Here is a 16,071-nt window from a genome sequence, read left to right as displayed (position 1 = left end):
ACCCCTCCTTTGCCCCAGGCCTGTGGGCAGGAATCTTGAGAGAAGAAAGAGGTTGAGGTCCTCCCAAGGCCATGAGCCCAGAGGGCAGCTTGTCTTCCCAGAAGGCAGCTTGGTTGCCTGCTCCCTGGCCACTGGCTCCAGAAGCGCCTGCTGCGCTGGGCCTTGGGAATGTCCACTGTGTCCTGGGAAGCGGGAACAGCAGCACATGGCATGCAAGTGCAGCTCTGGGGGCAGCAAGAGTTCAGGGTTGGGGAGGGAGTGCCAGGCTGGCACTGGCCAGGTGCCGCCATAGAGTAGAAGGGACCAGGTCGCTCTGTAGATAGGAACCAGGCTAATGCGTCACAACTTCCTCTGCTGCCCCCTTGTGATGCCCAGCTCCCCTGCTGGCCCACTGCCCAGGCTGCTACCTGCACGTGCCTCCACACCCACTGGCCTAGCTGGCCCGAAGCCCAGGCCTGCCTCCCTGCGCTCCCATGAGGCTCTCCGGGCCTGAGCCCTGCTTTCATCTTCGCAGTTAGGACAGGAGAGAGATTGGGGGGACCCTTCAGCAGCCCCTATAATCTGTCCCGCATCTGTGGGCCCAGCTGCTATCCTCACAGCCACCTCACTGTCCTGTGGTGCATCCTTCAAGCCCTGCCACCCCAGTGGGCCTCCCAGTTGGGGACACTGTGATATACTGGAAGTCCCCATGCCCGGAGCAAAGGGCTCCAGGTCCCCTGGCTCACCCCAAACTTCATTACCCTGGGACTGGGAAAGACTGTTGATTGACCCGAGGAAGCAACAGCCAGCTCCAGGCGTGCTCCATTGAGACTCACTTCTGGGCGTGTCAGGAACAGGCTGACTGACGGTGTGGCCTTCCTGGATCCCTACCCATGTCTTGCCCACCGTGTCCCATGTGTGCAGGGGCCCCAGGACCTCCGGGAGTGCCCATCATCGTGCGGTACAGCTCTGCCATTGCCATCCACTGGTCCAGCGGAGACCCCGGCAAAGGGCCCATCACCCGCTACGTCATAGAGGCCCGGCCCTCAGGTGCGTGTGCCCCACCCTGGCGAGGCAGCAACTCCCCTGGTCACTCCCCACCCTCCAACCCCCGCTGCTTCCCAAGTCCTCACACGGGAGTGGGGGAGGGGTGGAGCATGCTGCCTCAGCAAGCCTGGTAACACTGCAGATGGGAGGAGAGGTCCCAGCAGGCAGTGAGAAACGGGCCCGGGCTGCTGTCGGGGTCAAGGCACACCCACACACCCACAAGGCTCCCGGAGGGGCCAGGTGAAGGCCAGCTGGAGTGAAGGACACTCCGGAAGCCAGAGGGAACCCCCGGAGTGGTACATGCCGCATCCGCTGTGGGGGCACAGCTCAAGATGCCCAAAGCAGCCGGCCCTGTCAGCCGCCTCTTTAGGCCTCGAGCTGCCTTCAGGCTGTCCACACAGTTCCATAACTGTACCCGCCTTCCCTGTCACAGCTGGGATCTAATCGCTAGAGATCCAAGGCCATTAGCAGCCGGGTGACCGATAAGTCACTCAGAGGCCACTCTCCACTCCTGCTCCCACACCCCAGCCTGTCTTCCTGACACCTGTTCCCCAGCTCCGCTTACTCCAACAGCAAGGAGCTGGAGGCGTGGTCCGTGTGTTCCACGGCTCTGTGGTTAGGCAATTGAGATGTAGAGCGGGGATAAAAGAAGACTTTATGTCTCTAATCCCCGTAACAAACCATAATGGTAATGGGAAACAGTGAGTAGTTCATGGTTCTGATGGAGAACCGTGTGTGTCAGCTTGATTCTCCGGGTTGGGGGGGGGGGTGGACTGCTTGTCGCCATGGCAGTTCATGGTTGTAGTCACTCCTGGAGGCCGTTGTTGGCACCTTGCTCTAACCCCCGCCATTGCAAATCTCTCATCCACCTAGTGCCTCGTTGTGGCCGGAGGTATGTGGGCAGGGTTGGCATGCGCCCTCTCCAGATGGTCCCTGCCCAGGCTCCCAGGCCCGGCTGCCCAGTTGGCCAGGAGACCACCGCATGCTTCTCCCAGCCAGGCCCGTGCTCCGAGCTGGCCGAGCAGGTGGCAGGCTGTGGAATGTTGGCCTCAGACCACAGCACTCTTGATTTTTTTTTTTTCCCCCTATTCTCCCCCACCCTGCCCACATCACCACGTGAGACCAACAAGTGTGTGCCAACAAGCTTGGGAACCATGACTTGGTCTACACAGGCGGGATCAAGACAGCATAGAAGGAAGGACCAAGCCAGGAAGGGCCAGGAGTTAGCGACAAGGACAAGGGAAGAAAGGCAGTGAGGAGAGGCTGGTGGGCCGGTGGGCCTGTGGGCCGTCCCCTCTGGGCCCCCACCACTTCCTCTGTGCTGCTCCCATCCCTCTGGCTGCATAGCCTCATGTCTGGGTGAGGAGCTCTGGTCCAGCTCCATGTTCTGCGTTGTTTGTGCTTGGTGCTGCGTGAAGCAAACTCAGCATGCCCTCTGGGGTGCAGCCAGGGATCTGCCTGGGATTTGCAGGTCCGTGAAAACTGTCCCACACATCAGCTAACCCCAGGGCCCCAGCGGGGCATTCCAGCAGCTTCTGGCCTAGCCCTGCTCTTGCCCCGGCTTCACCCTTTGTGGGGGGTGGAATGAGTGTGGGTGGTGTGTGGGAGCAGGGAGGTGTTTGTTAAACAGCAGGCAGGGAGTCCCTAGCTTCTGGAAAGTAGCAGCAGGGTCTTCAATGGGCTGAGCTCATCTGGAAAATTCCAGTTCAGCTCCCAATTGTACACAGCACTGGACCAAGCACCCAGGAAGAGTTCAGAGAGCCGGCCAGCCTTACTTGGAGACGCGGGCTCTGCCCCTTGGAGCAGTGTGAGTCTGGGAAGACATTAGGTGCTCTTGGGACCTTGGCTTTCTCATCTGTAAGAGGGGACAATAATTCCTCCCTTTTTTTTTAACAATTGTTTTTGCAAGGTCAATATAATACAATTGAAAGATATTTATTAATGCATTCATGTTCCTGCCCTTTGGAGCTAAACATCCCCCTGAACGATTCTCTTTTTGGGCCTGGAGTCATTTCGTTCTGGGAAGATCCTTGACTTGAAACACCTGCTTTCACTGTGTATGTAATAGGTGTACTGTGCATATAAAAACAGATACATTTATTTGAAAGGCAGAGTTACAGAGCGAGCGAGCAATCTTCCATCTACTGCTTTATTTCCCAAGTGACTGCAACAGCCAGAGCTGGGTCCGTCTGAAGCCAGGAGCTTCTTCTATGTGGGTGCAGGGGCCCAATCACTTGGGCTAACCCCCATTGCTTTCTCAGGCTTTTAGCAGGGAGCTTGATCAGAAGTAGAGCAGCCAGGACTCAAACCAGGGCTCATGGAGGAAAGGGCTCATATTGGGGAAGGGGTGGGAGGGTGTATCCTGCAGGGTGGTAGGGACTTTCTGTTCCCTGGTGGTAGCCGCCCACGGAAAGGACCTCCATGGTGATGAAGGCGCAGCCCCCATGGGACCCTGTCTCCTGGGACCCATGAAGAAGACCCCTGACCCAGGCCTAGAGTGGCTGACCCTAAACTCCGCTGACACCAACAGGAAGTCCCACCCCTGTCAGGGTCCAGGGCTGGGCTCTCCAGGATCCTCCTGGAGCACCTGGTTAGGGTCCCTCCCTCCGAGCCTTGCTGTCACCATGGCAACACTACTATGCCCTGATGACGGTGCTACATCTTCTCTTGCACAACCAACACCTCACCCCCAGACAAGGCCCAGCGATCTAGGGATGGACAAAGAGCCACTTAGCCTCCCATTTGTTCTCCGTGACACCAGGAGGCAGCGGAACGCACGGAGCTGACCATGCGCAGCTCAAGCGTCGAGTCCGCTGCCCTGGGTGGTGGACACGTGACACATTGCGACATGTCCAAAAGTGACTGAAATTTCAGTCTTTGGGACTCGAGTATGTGCAGGTGTGGGGAGATGTCTCAGCGAGGGGACACAGCATTGGGTCATCAGCCTTTACACAGCGCAGAAATCGGTTCGTTGGCGTGGCATTGGCTGTTGGTGCCTACATGGGTTTGGCAGCGTGGTCCTTTCAGACGTTTAGGCTAGATAGGCTCAGCCCTGACTGGGTTGGCGGTTATAGCATCTTCTGCACGGTGCATATTTTTAAATACAACACAGATACTCAAAAAGCCTCAAGTGGACCATGCAGAAGTGTTGACTTTTGACCTGAGGCTTAGCGAGTGTTTAGGTGTCCTGCCGGGCAGCATTGAGCAGCACTGCCGTCAGTGAACGGCAAGCTTGGGGTGCGACTCGAGACCCCACTTCTGTGACCTGACAGATGAAGGCCTGTGGGACATCCTCATCAAAGACATCCCCAAGGAGGTGAGCTCCTATACGTTCAGCATGGACATCCTGAAGCCGGGGGTGAGCTACGACTTCCGGGTCATCGCCGTCAACGACTACGGCTTTGGCACCCCCAGCAGCCCATCCCAGTCCGTGCCAGGTATACCAGCCTCTGTGGGGAGCGGGTAGAGGAGTGGCCCCAGAGCAGCTGAGACATTGGGGCACCAATGCAGTGTTCCCCGATGTTCAGAAGCAATGAGTGTTGAGGTTGGGACCAGAGCCAGCTGGGGACCTCAGATCTTTGAGGTGTCCCTTCCAGGACTCCTGACACCTCAGAGGCTTCACTTCTCTAAACCCTTGACCCCAAATTCCACCACTAACTCTGCCTACTGGGGCCCCACCACCAAGGCACAGGTGCAACTCTAAAACAGCTGCTCCATTGAACAGGTCCCTTCCCTACCCTCTACCCCCATGCCCAGATTGATGGGCCCAAACAGCACTGATATGGAAGAGCCAACCACGTGGATTAGCTGTGCTGGGTGTAGAAAACCCAGCAATGGGGGCTTGAAAGACGGGAGGCCTTCTAAAGACACAGCTTTCCTCCCAGCTGCCCCTGCAACTTATCACCAGGTCCAGTCCAAGCAGACCCTGGGGAGAAGGCTTTCTCAGGCCACTGGAGGCCAGAAAAACACCTTTATTTTGGCCCCACCTGCCTAGGATGGGGACCTGGGGGGGGGGGCCGGGGGAGCTGAACTCCCTGGCTCTGATACCTGCCTGTGTGTCTCAGCCCAGAAAGCTAACCCCTTCTACGAGGAGTGGTGGTTCCTGGTGGTCATCGCCCTCGTGGGCCTCATCTTCATCCTGCTTCTCGTCTTCATGCTCATCATCCGTGGCCAGAGCAAGAAGTACTCCAAGAAGACGGACTCAGGTGAGTGAACTGGTCCCTAGTCCTGCTGCCTGCCTCCCTGCTGAGCAGGGAATGTCCCTTGCAATGCAGCTGCGCTGACAAGTGGGCCAGCCTAGGGTGCCTACACACAGGCAGGTGGGCCAGCCTAGGAGACCTACAGAGTCCCCACCTCTTAACCTGGTCTCAGCTCTACTAAGAGAGATGGACAGAGTCCAGCAGGGTTGGGGGAAGGAAGGAAGGAATTGTGGGGCCAACAGGGATGGCCACATGGTCTAAAGGTATGATTGATTCCTCCCTTCGCCCTTGCCAGGGAACAGTGCCAAGTCTGGAGCCCTGGGCCATGGGGAGATGATGAGCTTGGATGAAAGCAGTTTCCCTGCCCTGGAACTCAACAACCGACGCCTGTCTGTCAAGAACTCCTTCTGCCGGAAGAATGGCCTGTACACCAGGTAGCGAAGGGCCCTGTGCACGGCGGCCAGAAGCCGGGGGGTCCTGGGGTGCACCTAGCAGTGCCACCTGACCTTCAGCTGTCCTGGAGAAGCCGGGGCAGGGCCCAGGCAGCACGGCCCAGGCAGCACAACCCAGTGGTTGCTTGGGTTGGGTCGAGCCAGACCCGGCCACCGTGAGGACAAATTCACTGAGAGGTGGGTCCTAGGTGTCCCTGCAAGGACAGAATATGGCTACTTTGCAGTCCAGGACCAAGGTCAGATGGCCAAGTGCTCGCCGGTGGCTGCTGTGTCCTCCCTACATCCTGTGTGTACAGGAAGTGCCCAGCCACCGTAGTCCTTGTTTATACTCAGCGGGGACAAGCTCAGCCATGGTCATTCTCAAAGACAGCTTGCCAAAGAATGCTGGAGCTGGTGGGTGCTTGCCTCCGTGTTTGCTCCTGCCTTCTCTCCTAGCCCAGCCCCCACCTTCCCACCCCTGCTAAGGGCCCCTTCCCTGTGGCCACTAGGCTGCCCACTCCCAAGGACCCAGGGCAGTTGTCGGGACCTCCCAGCCCTGGCTGATCAGAGGTGGCAGTGGGATGCACCCGGGGTTTGCAAAGGCCCAGGGGGACAGCAGCCAGAGGGCCTCGCATCTCCAGCCTGAGATTGATTAACATTCCCAGCGAGCAGAGCCTTCGCGGGTAACTCACAAAGCTGCCCTCTGTCTGGTCGGGGAGGGAGGAAGCGATGTGTGTGTTCATGGGAGGGGTGAGGAGTGAGGGGCAGGCGCTTGCTCTCATTGCCCGCCAAATCTAGCCTGGAAAGAAAGAGCCATTTGAGACAGCAGTGGCAGAGCCAGCTGGGCCCAGCATGGTCACAACAGCCCCGCCAGGCTGGCTCCAGGGCCCTGCCGCATGGAACAAGGGGGCAGTATGACCTACCCTGCTTGTGTGTGCGCGTGCGTGTACACACACACGCATACACACCCAGCCCCTGTGCATCGCCCCCTCTCTCGAGGCTCCTGCGTGTCTCCCCATGTACCGGGAGGTTTCCACAAGTTCATGGAAAATGTATGTTGAGGAAAACTATGTGTGGGTTGTGCAAACTCCCTATTCCAAAAAGAAATTTCTGTGTGGCTCCACAGCCCCGGGCCCAGGCACTGCCGCAGGGCCCCCTCCATGGCCCTCCAGCCCCTGTTCCTGTCCCTGCTCCCCTTCCTCCTCCTCCGGGCCCCTCTCTGCAGGGCCCAGGCGTTCCAGAGCGGAAGCAGGAAGGAGGAGGAAGACGGGCTGGAGAGATGCTGTGAGCGGTGCTTCTCCCTGTCTCGCCATGGCCTCCCCAGTCAGCGTTCCCCCGACCCCGGCCCCTGACCTGCTTCTCCACTCTGCACAGGTCCCCCCCCAGGCCCAGCCCCGGCAGCCTCCACTACTCAGATGAAGACGTCACCAAGTACAATGACCTCATCCCGGCCGAGAGCAGCAGCCTGACCGAGAAACCCTCGGAAATCTCCGACTCTCAGGTGAGGTGTGAGCAGGAGAGGAGAGCAGGAGGGGGAGCTGGCCCGGCCCTGAGGAAGGCAGTGGAGACCATGGTTCCCGAGCTGATCATGGGCCTACTGGGGTAAGGGGGTGGCTGTGTTACACAGCCTTCCTCCCTGCCTTGCCTTCCTGGGGCCCTGAAGATTCAGGGGGGCTGCCCAGACAGACCCCCAGCAGTCACAGGGCCCTGGGGCCACCTGCCTCGTTCAGCTCAGGATGACTGAGGCCCTGGGAACCTGCAAGAGCCACCCTCGTGTGCTCAGCCACCCAGCAGCTGCACGTGCAGGGGAAGGCACCGAAGGACAAGGCCTGATCAACCTTGTGCAGAGGGCTACATGGGATCAGAACACACTCCAGAGATGGAGGGCAGAGCTCCTCGGACCCCCAAGAATGGGACCCCACAAGCAAGTCCTGGGTCCATCCGGCTTTGCTTGCTGGGAGCCGGGGTGTCCTGGGTATGTGTAGTCCCAGGCACCTCGGTGTCTCTGTAGCACCATCAGGCTTGGCGCTGGGGCTGTGGAAGCAGCTCTCGGAGGTCAGGCCCGTGGGGCTGAGCTGAGGGCCGGGCGTGCTGCAACCCATCTGCAAACATCAGCTTTCCTAGTGCGAGCGGGGCTAAGGCCTCAGGAAGACAGAGCGTGAGAGAGTGGCCGTGGGTGGCTCAGGCAGGACACTGTCCCCGGTCACACATGGGAGGGCCTGAGAACTTTCTAGTGAGACAGAGTCACCACGCCCTCGGCCCTGGCCGGATGGTTGTTGCTGAAGAAGGGGTCCATGAAAGGGAACTGTGTCCATTCGCTGGGAGAGGAAGGGAAGAGGTGCCAGCAGGAAGTGGGGCTGCTGAGGTGGGCAGCAGGTATCAGGAAGCCGAAGAGCTGGTTATGGGCCCTGTGGACTGAGGGACTTGGCTGGCTAAGGTTTGGCTCAGCTCCAGAGTCACTGATGGGCATGGCAGAGCCAGACAGCCGCGCCCCAACTCTCTGTGTCCCTAAATTGGAATGTGCAGAACCCCTAACCTAGCTTATCCAGGAGCTTGGTGTGGGACACAGCTGCCGCGGCCCCTTAGGATTCACTGGTGGCCCCTTGTTCCGGGCATGTGACCCTCGGCACCACCGTGACGTGGGGGTCCATGGTGCAGGCCCATCACCTTTGGGGTCCTTTCTAGAAGCATGCTTCTTTCTCCCCAAGATGGCCAGTAGCAGCATGCAGATACTACTCAACATAGACAACAGAGGTCTCAGGTACCCCACACCTCCAGGCTGTGGCATAGGCTCCTTGGGCCTTGTTCTCATCTGTCTCCTTCAGGGAACTCCATGTTACCTCTCCCCGTGAATCTGGTCCCTTGCAGGGGCAGGGAGCACCCAGAGTTGTCCTATGGCCATGAGGCTGTGCCAGAGCCTACCAGCCTTGAAAAGGAACCCTCCTGGGCAAGACCCTCTTATTTCTGAAGTTACTCTCCAGGGCAAGGAACCCTGGCTGAGCCATAGATCTGGTGTAATGGGAGGGAGTCCATCCCTCAGAGACTGTTTCCATAGCAACTTGGAACAGAACCTGCTCCTTGCTGGGGTCACTGACCATCCCAGCAGGACAGGCTCTGCCCAGAAGGGTGGGGGTTGGTTCAGAGCAGAGACACACTCAGAGGACAGTGATCCTGGCAGTGAAGTTGTTGTTGAAGAACTCCCCAGCCCACCCCCCAGCAGCCATGTGTGAGTCCAGGGACTCACCACCATCTTCACAGGGCTGCTTGGACCGGGAGACACCGTTGGCACAGCAGCGGGTGGCTGTGGGTTGGGGCAAGAGGCTTAGGTTTGTGTCTCAGCTCTGCCCCAGCCCTTTCTCCACACCAGCCCATCTGTGCCAAGGGGTATCTGAGCAGTGCATTACGTGGGGTGCCATGCAAAGGAATCGGTAGGATAACTTGGGGCTGTTGGTCCCGGGAGGTTATTTGGGACAGCATCAGCTTATAGGTATGGCATCGACCACCCCATCCTCCAACCCCAGGGCACTGTCATTTGGAGGCCACTGTCCAAAGAGTAAATCACTTGCATATATCTGTTGACAGCCCAGCCCTGAGTCCTCAAGCGTCACCAAGAGGATCCCGGGTAGCTTGCACCACCATCCAGCAACTTTGGGGCTCTGCTTTGGGACATCGCTGCAGCTGGATATGCTTGCCCTGGGCTTGTGGCAATAGATGGGAATTTGTGTCTTAACAGCTCACAGGGCCTGGATGTCTTCTTAAGGTGTAGGGGGAAGGGACAGATGCTGGTTCCTCCAAGCTCCTTTGTTTTTTGAAAGATATAGATATTTTTACTTGAAAGTTAGAGGTACAGAGAGAGAAAAAAAAGAATCTCCTAACCACTGGTTTACTCCCCAAATGGCTACAGATGGATGGACTTGGCTCAGTCCATAGCTGGGAACCAAGAGCTTTTTTCCGTGTCACCCATGTGGGTGCAGGGACCCAAGGATTCGAGCCACCCTCTGTTGTGTTCCTAAGCCATTAGCAGGGAATTGGAGCAGCCAGGACTTGAACCGGTGCCCATATGGGATGCTGGTGTTATAGGTAGATTAGCATGTAAGGCCACCACACTGGCCCTCCATAGGGCTTATTTTTTTCCCCCTTTTAAAGATTTTTTATTTTTATTGGAAAGGCAGATTTACAGAGAAGGAGAGACAGAAGATTTTCCATCCACTGGTTCACTCCCCAAGTGGCCACAAGGGCCAGAGCTGAGCTGATTGGAAGGATCCAGGAGCCTCTTCTGGGTCTCCCACACCGGTGCAGGGTCCCAAGGCTTTGGGCAGTCCTTAACTGCTTTTCCAAGCCACAAGCAGGAAGCTGGATGGGAAGTGGGGCAGACAGAACACGAACCAGCGCTCTCTTGTGATCCCAGTGCTTGCAAGGCTAAGATTTAGCTACTGGGCTGTGCAACAATGCTCATTCCTTGAGTGTACTGAGTTCCCAGATGGGACAGAGAAGGGCTTCTGTTCCCCAGGAGTTCCCGAGGGCTGGAAGAGACAAGCCTGGCTTTCCCTCTGATGCCCCCGTAACACACATGGTCAATCCTGCACGTGCAACAAAGCATCTGTGGGGGTGGCCAGGCATCTGCACGAAGTGGCCCTGGAAGTCAGCAGCCCCCCAAAGCCAGGGCCCCACCCCCGCCCCACACTCCAGATCTCCCAAGAGTGAGGGTTGCCTGTGTCGCTTGCTTTATGTTGCAAGTCAGACCACCCAAAGCTCACGCCGTCTGCAGCTGTTTTCCTGTGTGGTGGCTGTAAACACAGTCCCTCTAACTTCAAAACAAACACGCACAGCACACTGTAGGAGATAGGCCATAGCAGGGCTGCTGGAGGGACAGCGGGGAAGGGGGCTGCCGACAGAGGGGAGGAAGAGGCGGGAGAGGCGGCGAGTCTATGGCCTAAGGGATGGAACCTTGCAGACATGCAGCGTGGCAGCCTGTGGATTCCACTTGCAAAATAAGAGTGCAAGTTTGGAAGGGGAATAAATGTATGTAGCACGTAGCTCCTCTCCATACTCAGCCCTTGGCAGTGTCAGATGTGGGGCCCCTCGCAGCTCATTAGAATGGAATTCAGCCTGCAGCAGAAGATGAGAGGGGACAAAGTGGATGGCGCCCACTGACTTATCCATCACCCAGTCAACAACAAGCCAGGACAGACCCCCAGGGGTGTTTGTGAGTGGCGGTGTTTGAGGCACTGGGGCTGTCATGGCCCCTTTCTCAGACTGATGACAAGGAAGAGTGAATGACGGAGCCACCTGCAATACCCTCCCCCCATCACGCGTGTCCTGCCACCTTCTATGTGCCTTGCATGGGCAGGCCCCGCAGGGCACTTGGGAGTGTGAGCATTGGGTCTGTCCCCCCAGCGTAGGGCTCATTTGTTCATTCCTTGGAGTGTTGGTTCGGCAAGTTCCACAGCCACTTGCTGTGCGCCAGCTAAGCAGTGGTAGCAGGCCCCATTTGCATGCTGTGGCTCCAGTAGGGGCAGACCCTTCTCACGGTGACACTGCAGTGTGTCAGGCCACGTGGCAGTGGGTCATCACATGGTTTTGTTCTGCACCTTGTGGCACTGGGGCAGAGAAAACATTGGGAGAAGTCTTCAGGAAAGCCCGGCCACCCCCTGGAGACTGAGAGGGCTGCCTGGGGGAGGTGGCGTTTAGCTGACAGTAAACAAGCTAGGGTTCTGCACAGAGCTGGCTGCAAGGAAGATCCTGTGCTGTGTGCGTCCTCCTCCTGTAGTCTCTGGCCTTTTATTCTCTGTTCGTTCTTGCAGGCTGAGCCAAGGTGCCCACCTCCAGCTTCTCCTGAGCCTGGCCCACAGGGATCCTGGCTACCCAAGCCGTTCCAAATGAGAGACGGGGAGGGCGGAGATCCACACTGAGCACCTGCTCCCACCCCCAGGTGGCTGCAACAGCCAGCACTGTGCCAGACCCAAAGCCAGGTGCTTTACCTGGTCTCTCACTTGGGCCAGCTTCTGCAAGTGCAATAGCAGCCAGCTGGACTGGAAGTGGAGGAGCCAGGACTCAAACCGGTGTCCATATGGAATACCAGCATGACAGGCAGTGATTTTACCCACACCCCCAGACAGAAGCTCAGGATAATTTCCATTTAATAGCTTGGATAACTGAGGCTCACAAAAGCCCTCAGGAGGACTGGGGTTCAGGTGTAGGTTTGGCCTCCCTCAGTGGGCAGAGGTGGACAGGAGAAGCCATCCCTGACCACAGCCCCACCTAGAAGCCTCCCACAGCCGAGAGGAGGACACACGGCCACAGTCACACTACCTGGGCTCCAGGAGTACATGTGATACTGTGCCTGAGCTGAGCGATTTCCAGCTGTCCCAGCCCAAGGAGTGCCAAACCAGGGCCCCTGTGCCCTCCAGCCCAGCCCGGGGACAGCAAGCCAGGTCATTCAGAGATGCATCACCCATATCCCACCTGGTACAGGGGAACCAGGCTCAGGCGCGCGCAGGACTCCAAGCTGGAGCCACTGGGGCCACACATGGGGGATGGGGCCTCCCGCCCAGGCTCCGGACCCAGGGTGGCTTTCCTGCCATCTGGGGCAACAGTTTTGGGAGATCCAGCAAGATAAGGACCCCCTGTCCTCGGTGCAGTTACCAGCTGGGACAGGATGTGAACCAAAAAGCCTTGGCTTTGTTTGCTGCTGCCCCTTTTTGTTGCTGTCTTCTCTTGGAGATGGGGAGTGGTCCTCCTGCTCCCTCCCCATGCCGGTCCTCAAACCTGCAGGCTGCGCTTCCCCTGCCTCGTCCCTGTTAATTGCTGACTGAGTGGCTTTGAGCAGCCCAGGCAGCCCCTGGCCGACCTGCCCAGCAGTCCCTGAAAGGGCCGCTTTGTGCTGGGCCCGGCCCTGGGAAGCTGCATTCAATTACCCAGGCCGCGGGAGAGTTGAAAGCTGCAATAGGAGCCCCTGGGCCCCCCTTGCTGGCTTTCTTCTCACCCCACCCCCATCCCGAAAAGAAACAGATGTTCAGGGAGAGGGAGGCGGGGTCCCCAGTGGAGAGATCCTCCCGCCCCCCCACCACCACCACCACCTTGGCTAGGGCCAGTGGGGGAGGGGCGGCCAGCCTAGCAGCCAGAGGAGGGCGGGAAGAGGAGTCCCGGCAGGAGCCGCATTTAGTGGGAAGAGGGTCAGGCCCCACTCCTGGGTGAGGAGTTAGGGGACACAGGCTGAGCCCCTGTCTTCCCCTGTTAATACCTTTTACAGCATCACTATTAACGCGTCTCCCCTGTGACCCATGGGACTCTGCCCACTTCACGGACCAAGATGCTGACGCCGAGAGAGGCTCTTAAATTGCCCCCTCCAACATCAGCACCAGCCTCGGCCTCCATCCCCTTTCACCCCAAGACTGGTTCACTCACGGAGAGATCCCCATAGACTTTAGGTCCAAGGCCTGGGGGGAGGGGCTGGGCAGAAATTCTAGAACCCCTGGAGGTGCTGTCAGCAGCTATTGAAGCCAGTTTATGGGAGTGGCCAGAGAGACCTATCCTTTAGGGAAAACCATGGGAAGTCCTTAGCTCCCTGAGGGTAGGACCCTGCTCCTACCTCCTGGTCCTTAATGCGGCTGCTTCCGCCGGATGCCCAGCTCTCCGCAGATGGAGCCCGCCCACCCGCCGCAGGTCCCCTGTGTGCTGAGGCCGGCCGGCCAACAGCTGGGCAGCAGGCTGCAAAAGGGGCTGGCATTGTGCTGCATTACATAATGGGAGAACCGGCCCAGGGACTTTCCATTGTCTTGGGCGGCCAGCCCTGCCCTGCCCTGCCCTGCCCTGCCCGAGGAGGGGTGAGGTCCTGGGAGGTGGGTGTGCACTGGGGAGAGGAGCAGGAGAGCAGGGGCCAGGAAGTTCAGGGTCCCTGAGCCTGGGGTGAGCAGGCCAGGCCCAGCCGCCTCCTTCCCGCGTTCCTGGGATGCACAGGCAGGCCTGCGAGCTCCTGGGCCGCTGTGCTCAGAGGTGTTCAAGCAAACCAGCGCTTCACACTCTGCCAGGGGCCTTTCCGCTCTGCTCTCACCTCTCTCTGAGCCCGTTGTTGGCCTTTTGGCCAAGGTCACCTCGCACCAGCTCTCCCCCCAGGCTCCTGCACCTGGAGCTCCCAGGGCTCTTGCAAGTAATGCCGGCCCCCTACATGAGTCGGGCAGGAAGCCTGGGGAGGGTCGCGCAGAAGTTTGCTTTCCACTCAGAGCACAGAGTCTTCCAGAAAGTTCCCATCTGGTGTCTTTAACTCCCTCTCTAAACAGAGCTGGGAGCCTGGCTGGGGGAGGGGCTTGTGCTATTTTTAGATGCAGGCTTCTACTTCCAGGGCGAACAGAGATTCTGGCTGATCGCCCCGTGGGCGGAGGAAGAGTGTACCCAGGACCCTGAAGTACCATGGGAATGTCTTTTTTTGGGGGGAGGGGGCAGGGAAGGGGAGTGGAGGAAAAGATCTCCCATCCCCGGAAAGGTTACAACCACAGGACCTGGGCCAGTCTAAAACCAGTTTCCCACTGGAGTGCAGGAACCCCTTGGGCCGTCCTCCACTGCTTTCCCAGACGCATTAGCAGGGAGCTGGATCAGAAGCGGAGCAGCTGGGACGCAAACCAAGGCTAATCCAGGATGCTGGAGTCTGGGGTAGTGGCTTTACCTGCTACGCCACAGAATCATCCCCTCCAAATGTTCTTTTTTTTTTTTTTAATTACATTTTTACTGGAAAGACAAATTTGCAGAGAGAGCTGAGCCAATCCAGAGCTGAGTTTTTTCTGGGTCTCCCACACAGGTGCAGGGTCCCAAGGCTTTGGGCCGTCCTCAACCACTCTCCCAGGCCACAGGCAGGGAGCTGGATGGGAAGTGGAGCTGCCTGGACACAAGCCGGTGCCCATATGGGATCCCAGCACTCGGAGGGGCGGAGGATTAGCCAGCAGAACCATTGCATTGGCTTTAGCCCCCAGAAAGTCTTAATATTGATTTTAGATGTTTGAAAGGCAGAGTGACTGGGAGAGACCCAGCAAGAGAGCTCTTCCATCGGCTGCTTCGTGCCCCAAGTGCCCACACAGCCTAGGTGGGGCTGTACTGAAGCCAGGAACTCCAGATGGCAAGGGCCTGAGCCCTGGGGCCAGCTTCTGCCACATCAACTATGCTAGCCCTCCCCCACCTTCCATTACCTGTAGTCACCACACCGGTAAAAGGATTAGATGGAAAACGCCCAAAATAAATGGAGAGCCCACACTCCTGTAACCGCCAACATAGTACCTCAGAATACTCAGGGCCACTTTGTCTTTCTTTGTTATCACTTTCCCTTCCTCAGCCTGGTCTAGATGTTACACTTTATGCTAAGGGAGTAACTAACACCAGATGCTTCGGGTGGGCTTGGAGACTTGAGCAGGCTCACACACCCCCTGGAGGTCTGGGGGGAGTCCCCCATGGGCAAGGGGCCTGCCGTGTCTACAAGGTCTTTTCCAAAGCTACGGTAGACCCTCCACCCCCAGGATTCCCTCTGCAAGGAAGTGGACAGGACCTGGTTAGAAGGTAACTCCCACCACATTGGGGCTCCAGTCCCAAGCATTCAGCTAACCTGCCCCACCCCCGGATCTCTCCCCCAGGGAAGCGACAGCGAGTACGAGGTCGACCAGAACCCCCAGAAAGCCCACTCCTTCGTCAACCACTACATCAGTGACCCCACCTATTATAATTCATGGCGGCGCCAGCGGAAGGACATTTCGCGGGCCCAGGCTTACAGCTACACCGAGAGCGACTCCGGCGAGCCCGACCACACCGCCGTCGCCAACAGCAACAGCGCTGGCCAACAGGGCAGCCTCTTCCGGCCCAAGGCCAGCCGGACTCCAACGCCCCAGAACGCCCCGAACCCCCCGAGTCAGCAGAGCACCCTCTACCGCCCCCCGAGCAGCCTGGCCCCCGGCTCCCGGGCCCCCATCGCGGGGTTTTCATCGTTCGTTTGATGTCGGCAGAGGAACGAAGGAGGAGCAACGCTGGGACCCACTGCTTCCTGCACCACCTGCCGGAAAGCAAAATCAACCAAGAACCCAAGTCGACTTTTCACCTCCCAAATTTATTTTTCCAGGGATCCCAGGGCCAGCCAAGCTGGGAGTCCAGGAGGAGGCCAAGACGCAGGTGCTGAAGGGATGTGTGTGGGGCTAATTTCCCAGCCTGGAGCTTGCTGGGAAGCTTCTAGATGTCTAGAGGACTGTTCCCTTCCCACACATGTGGGATCCCTGGCCCAGAGGGTGCCCACCGGCCCCTTGCCCCGATGAAGCCCTTGCCCAGCCCCTGTCCAACCTCACCCACATCCACTGCCCACCCTCTTGCTCAACCTCTCCACCACCAGGCATTTGGTTCATTTGGAAAGAAAACAGAAGGGGGGGGGACTATAGGATGAGAAT

At 58.3% G+C, this 16,071-nt stretch overlaps 1 protein-coding gene across 1 annotated transcript in view; it reads left to right on the top strand.

Moving 5' to 3' along the window:
- The window catches only part of SDK2 (sidekick cell adhesion molecule 2), a 106,183-nt gene extending 90,360 nt beyond the window's left edge, over positions 1-15,823 (top strand). The window contains exons 38-43 of the mRNA XM_040989410.1: positions 904-1,029; positions 4,299-4,463; positions 5,091-5,231; positions 5,521-5,659; positions 7,031-7,157; positions 15,274-15,823. Of these exons, the coding sequence (XP_040845344.1) occupies positions 904-1,029; positions 4,299-4,463; positions 5,091-5,231; positions 5,521-5,659; positions 7,031-7,157; positions 15,274-15,630 (1,055 nt within the window). The 3' untranslated portion in view covers positions 15,631-15,823. The remainder of the gene's footprint in view (positions 1-903; positions 1,030-4,298; positions 4,464-5,090; positions 5,232-5,520; positions 5,660-7,030; positions 7,158-15,273) is intronic.
- The last annotated feature ends 248 nt before the right edge of the window (positions 15,824-16,071 follow it).

Source organism: Ochotona curzoniae, unplaced genomic scaffold (genome assembly GCF_017591425.1).
Source record: "Ochotona curzoniae isolate NIBS_2020 unplaced genomic scaffold, NIBS_Ocur_1.0 contig_523, whole genome shotgun sequence".
Taxonomy (NCBI): Eukaryota; Metazoa; Chordata; class Mammalia; order Lagomorpha; family Ochotonidae; genus Ochotona; species Ochotona curzoniae.
Note: the sequence above shows the minus strand (reverse complement) of the source record. Positions and strands in the feature narration are given on the sequence as shown.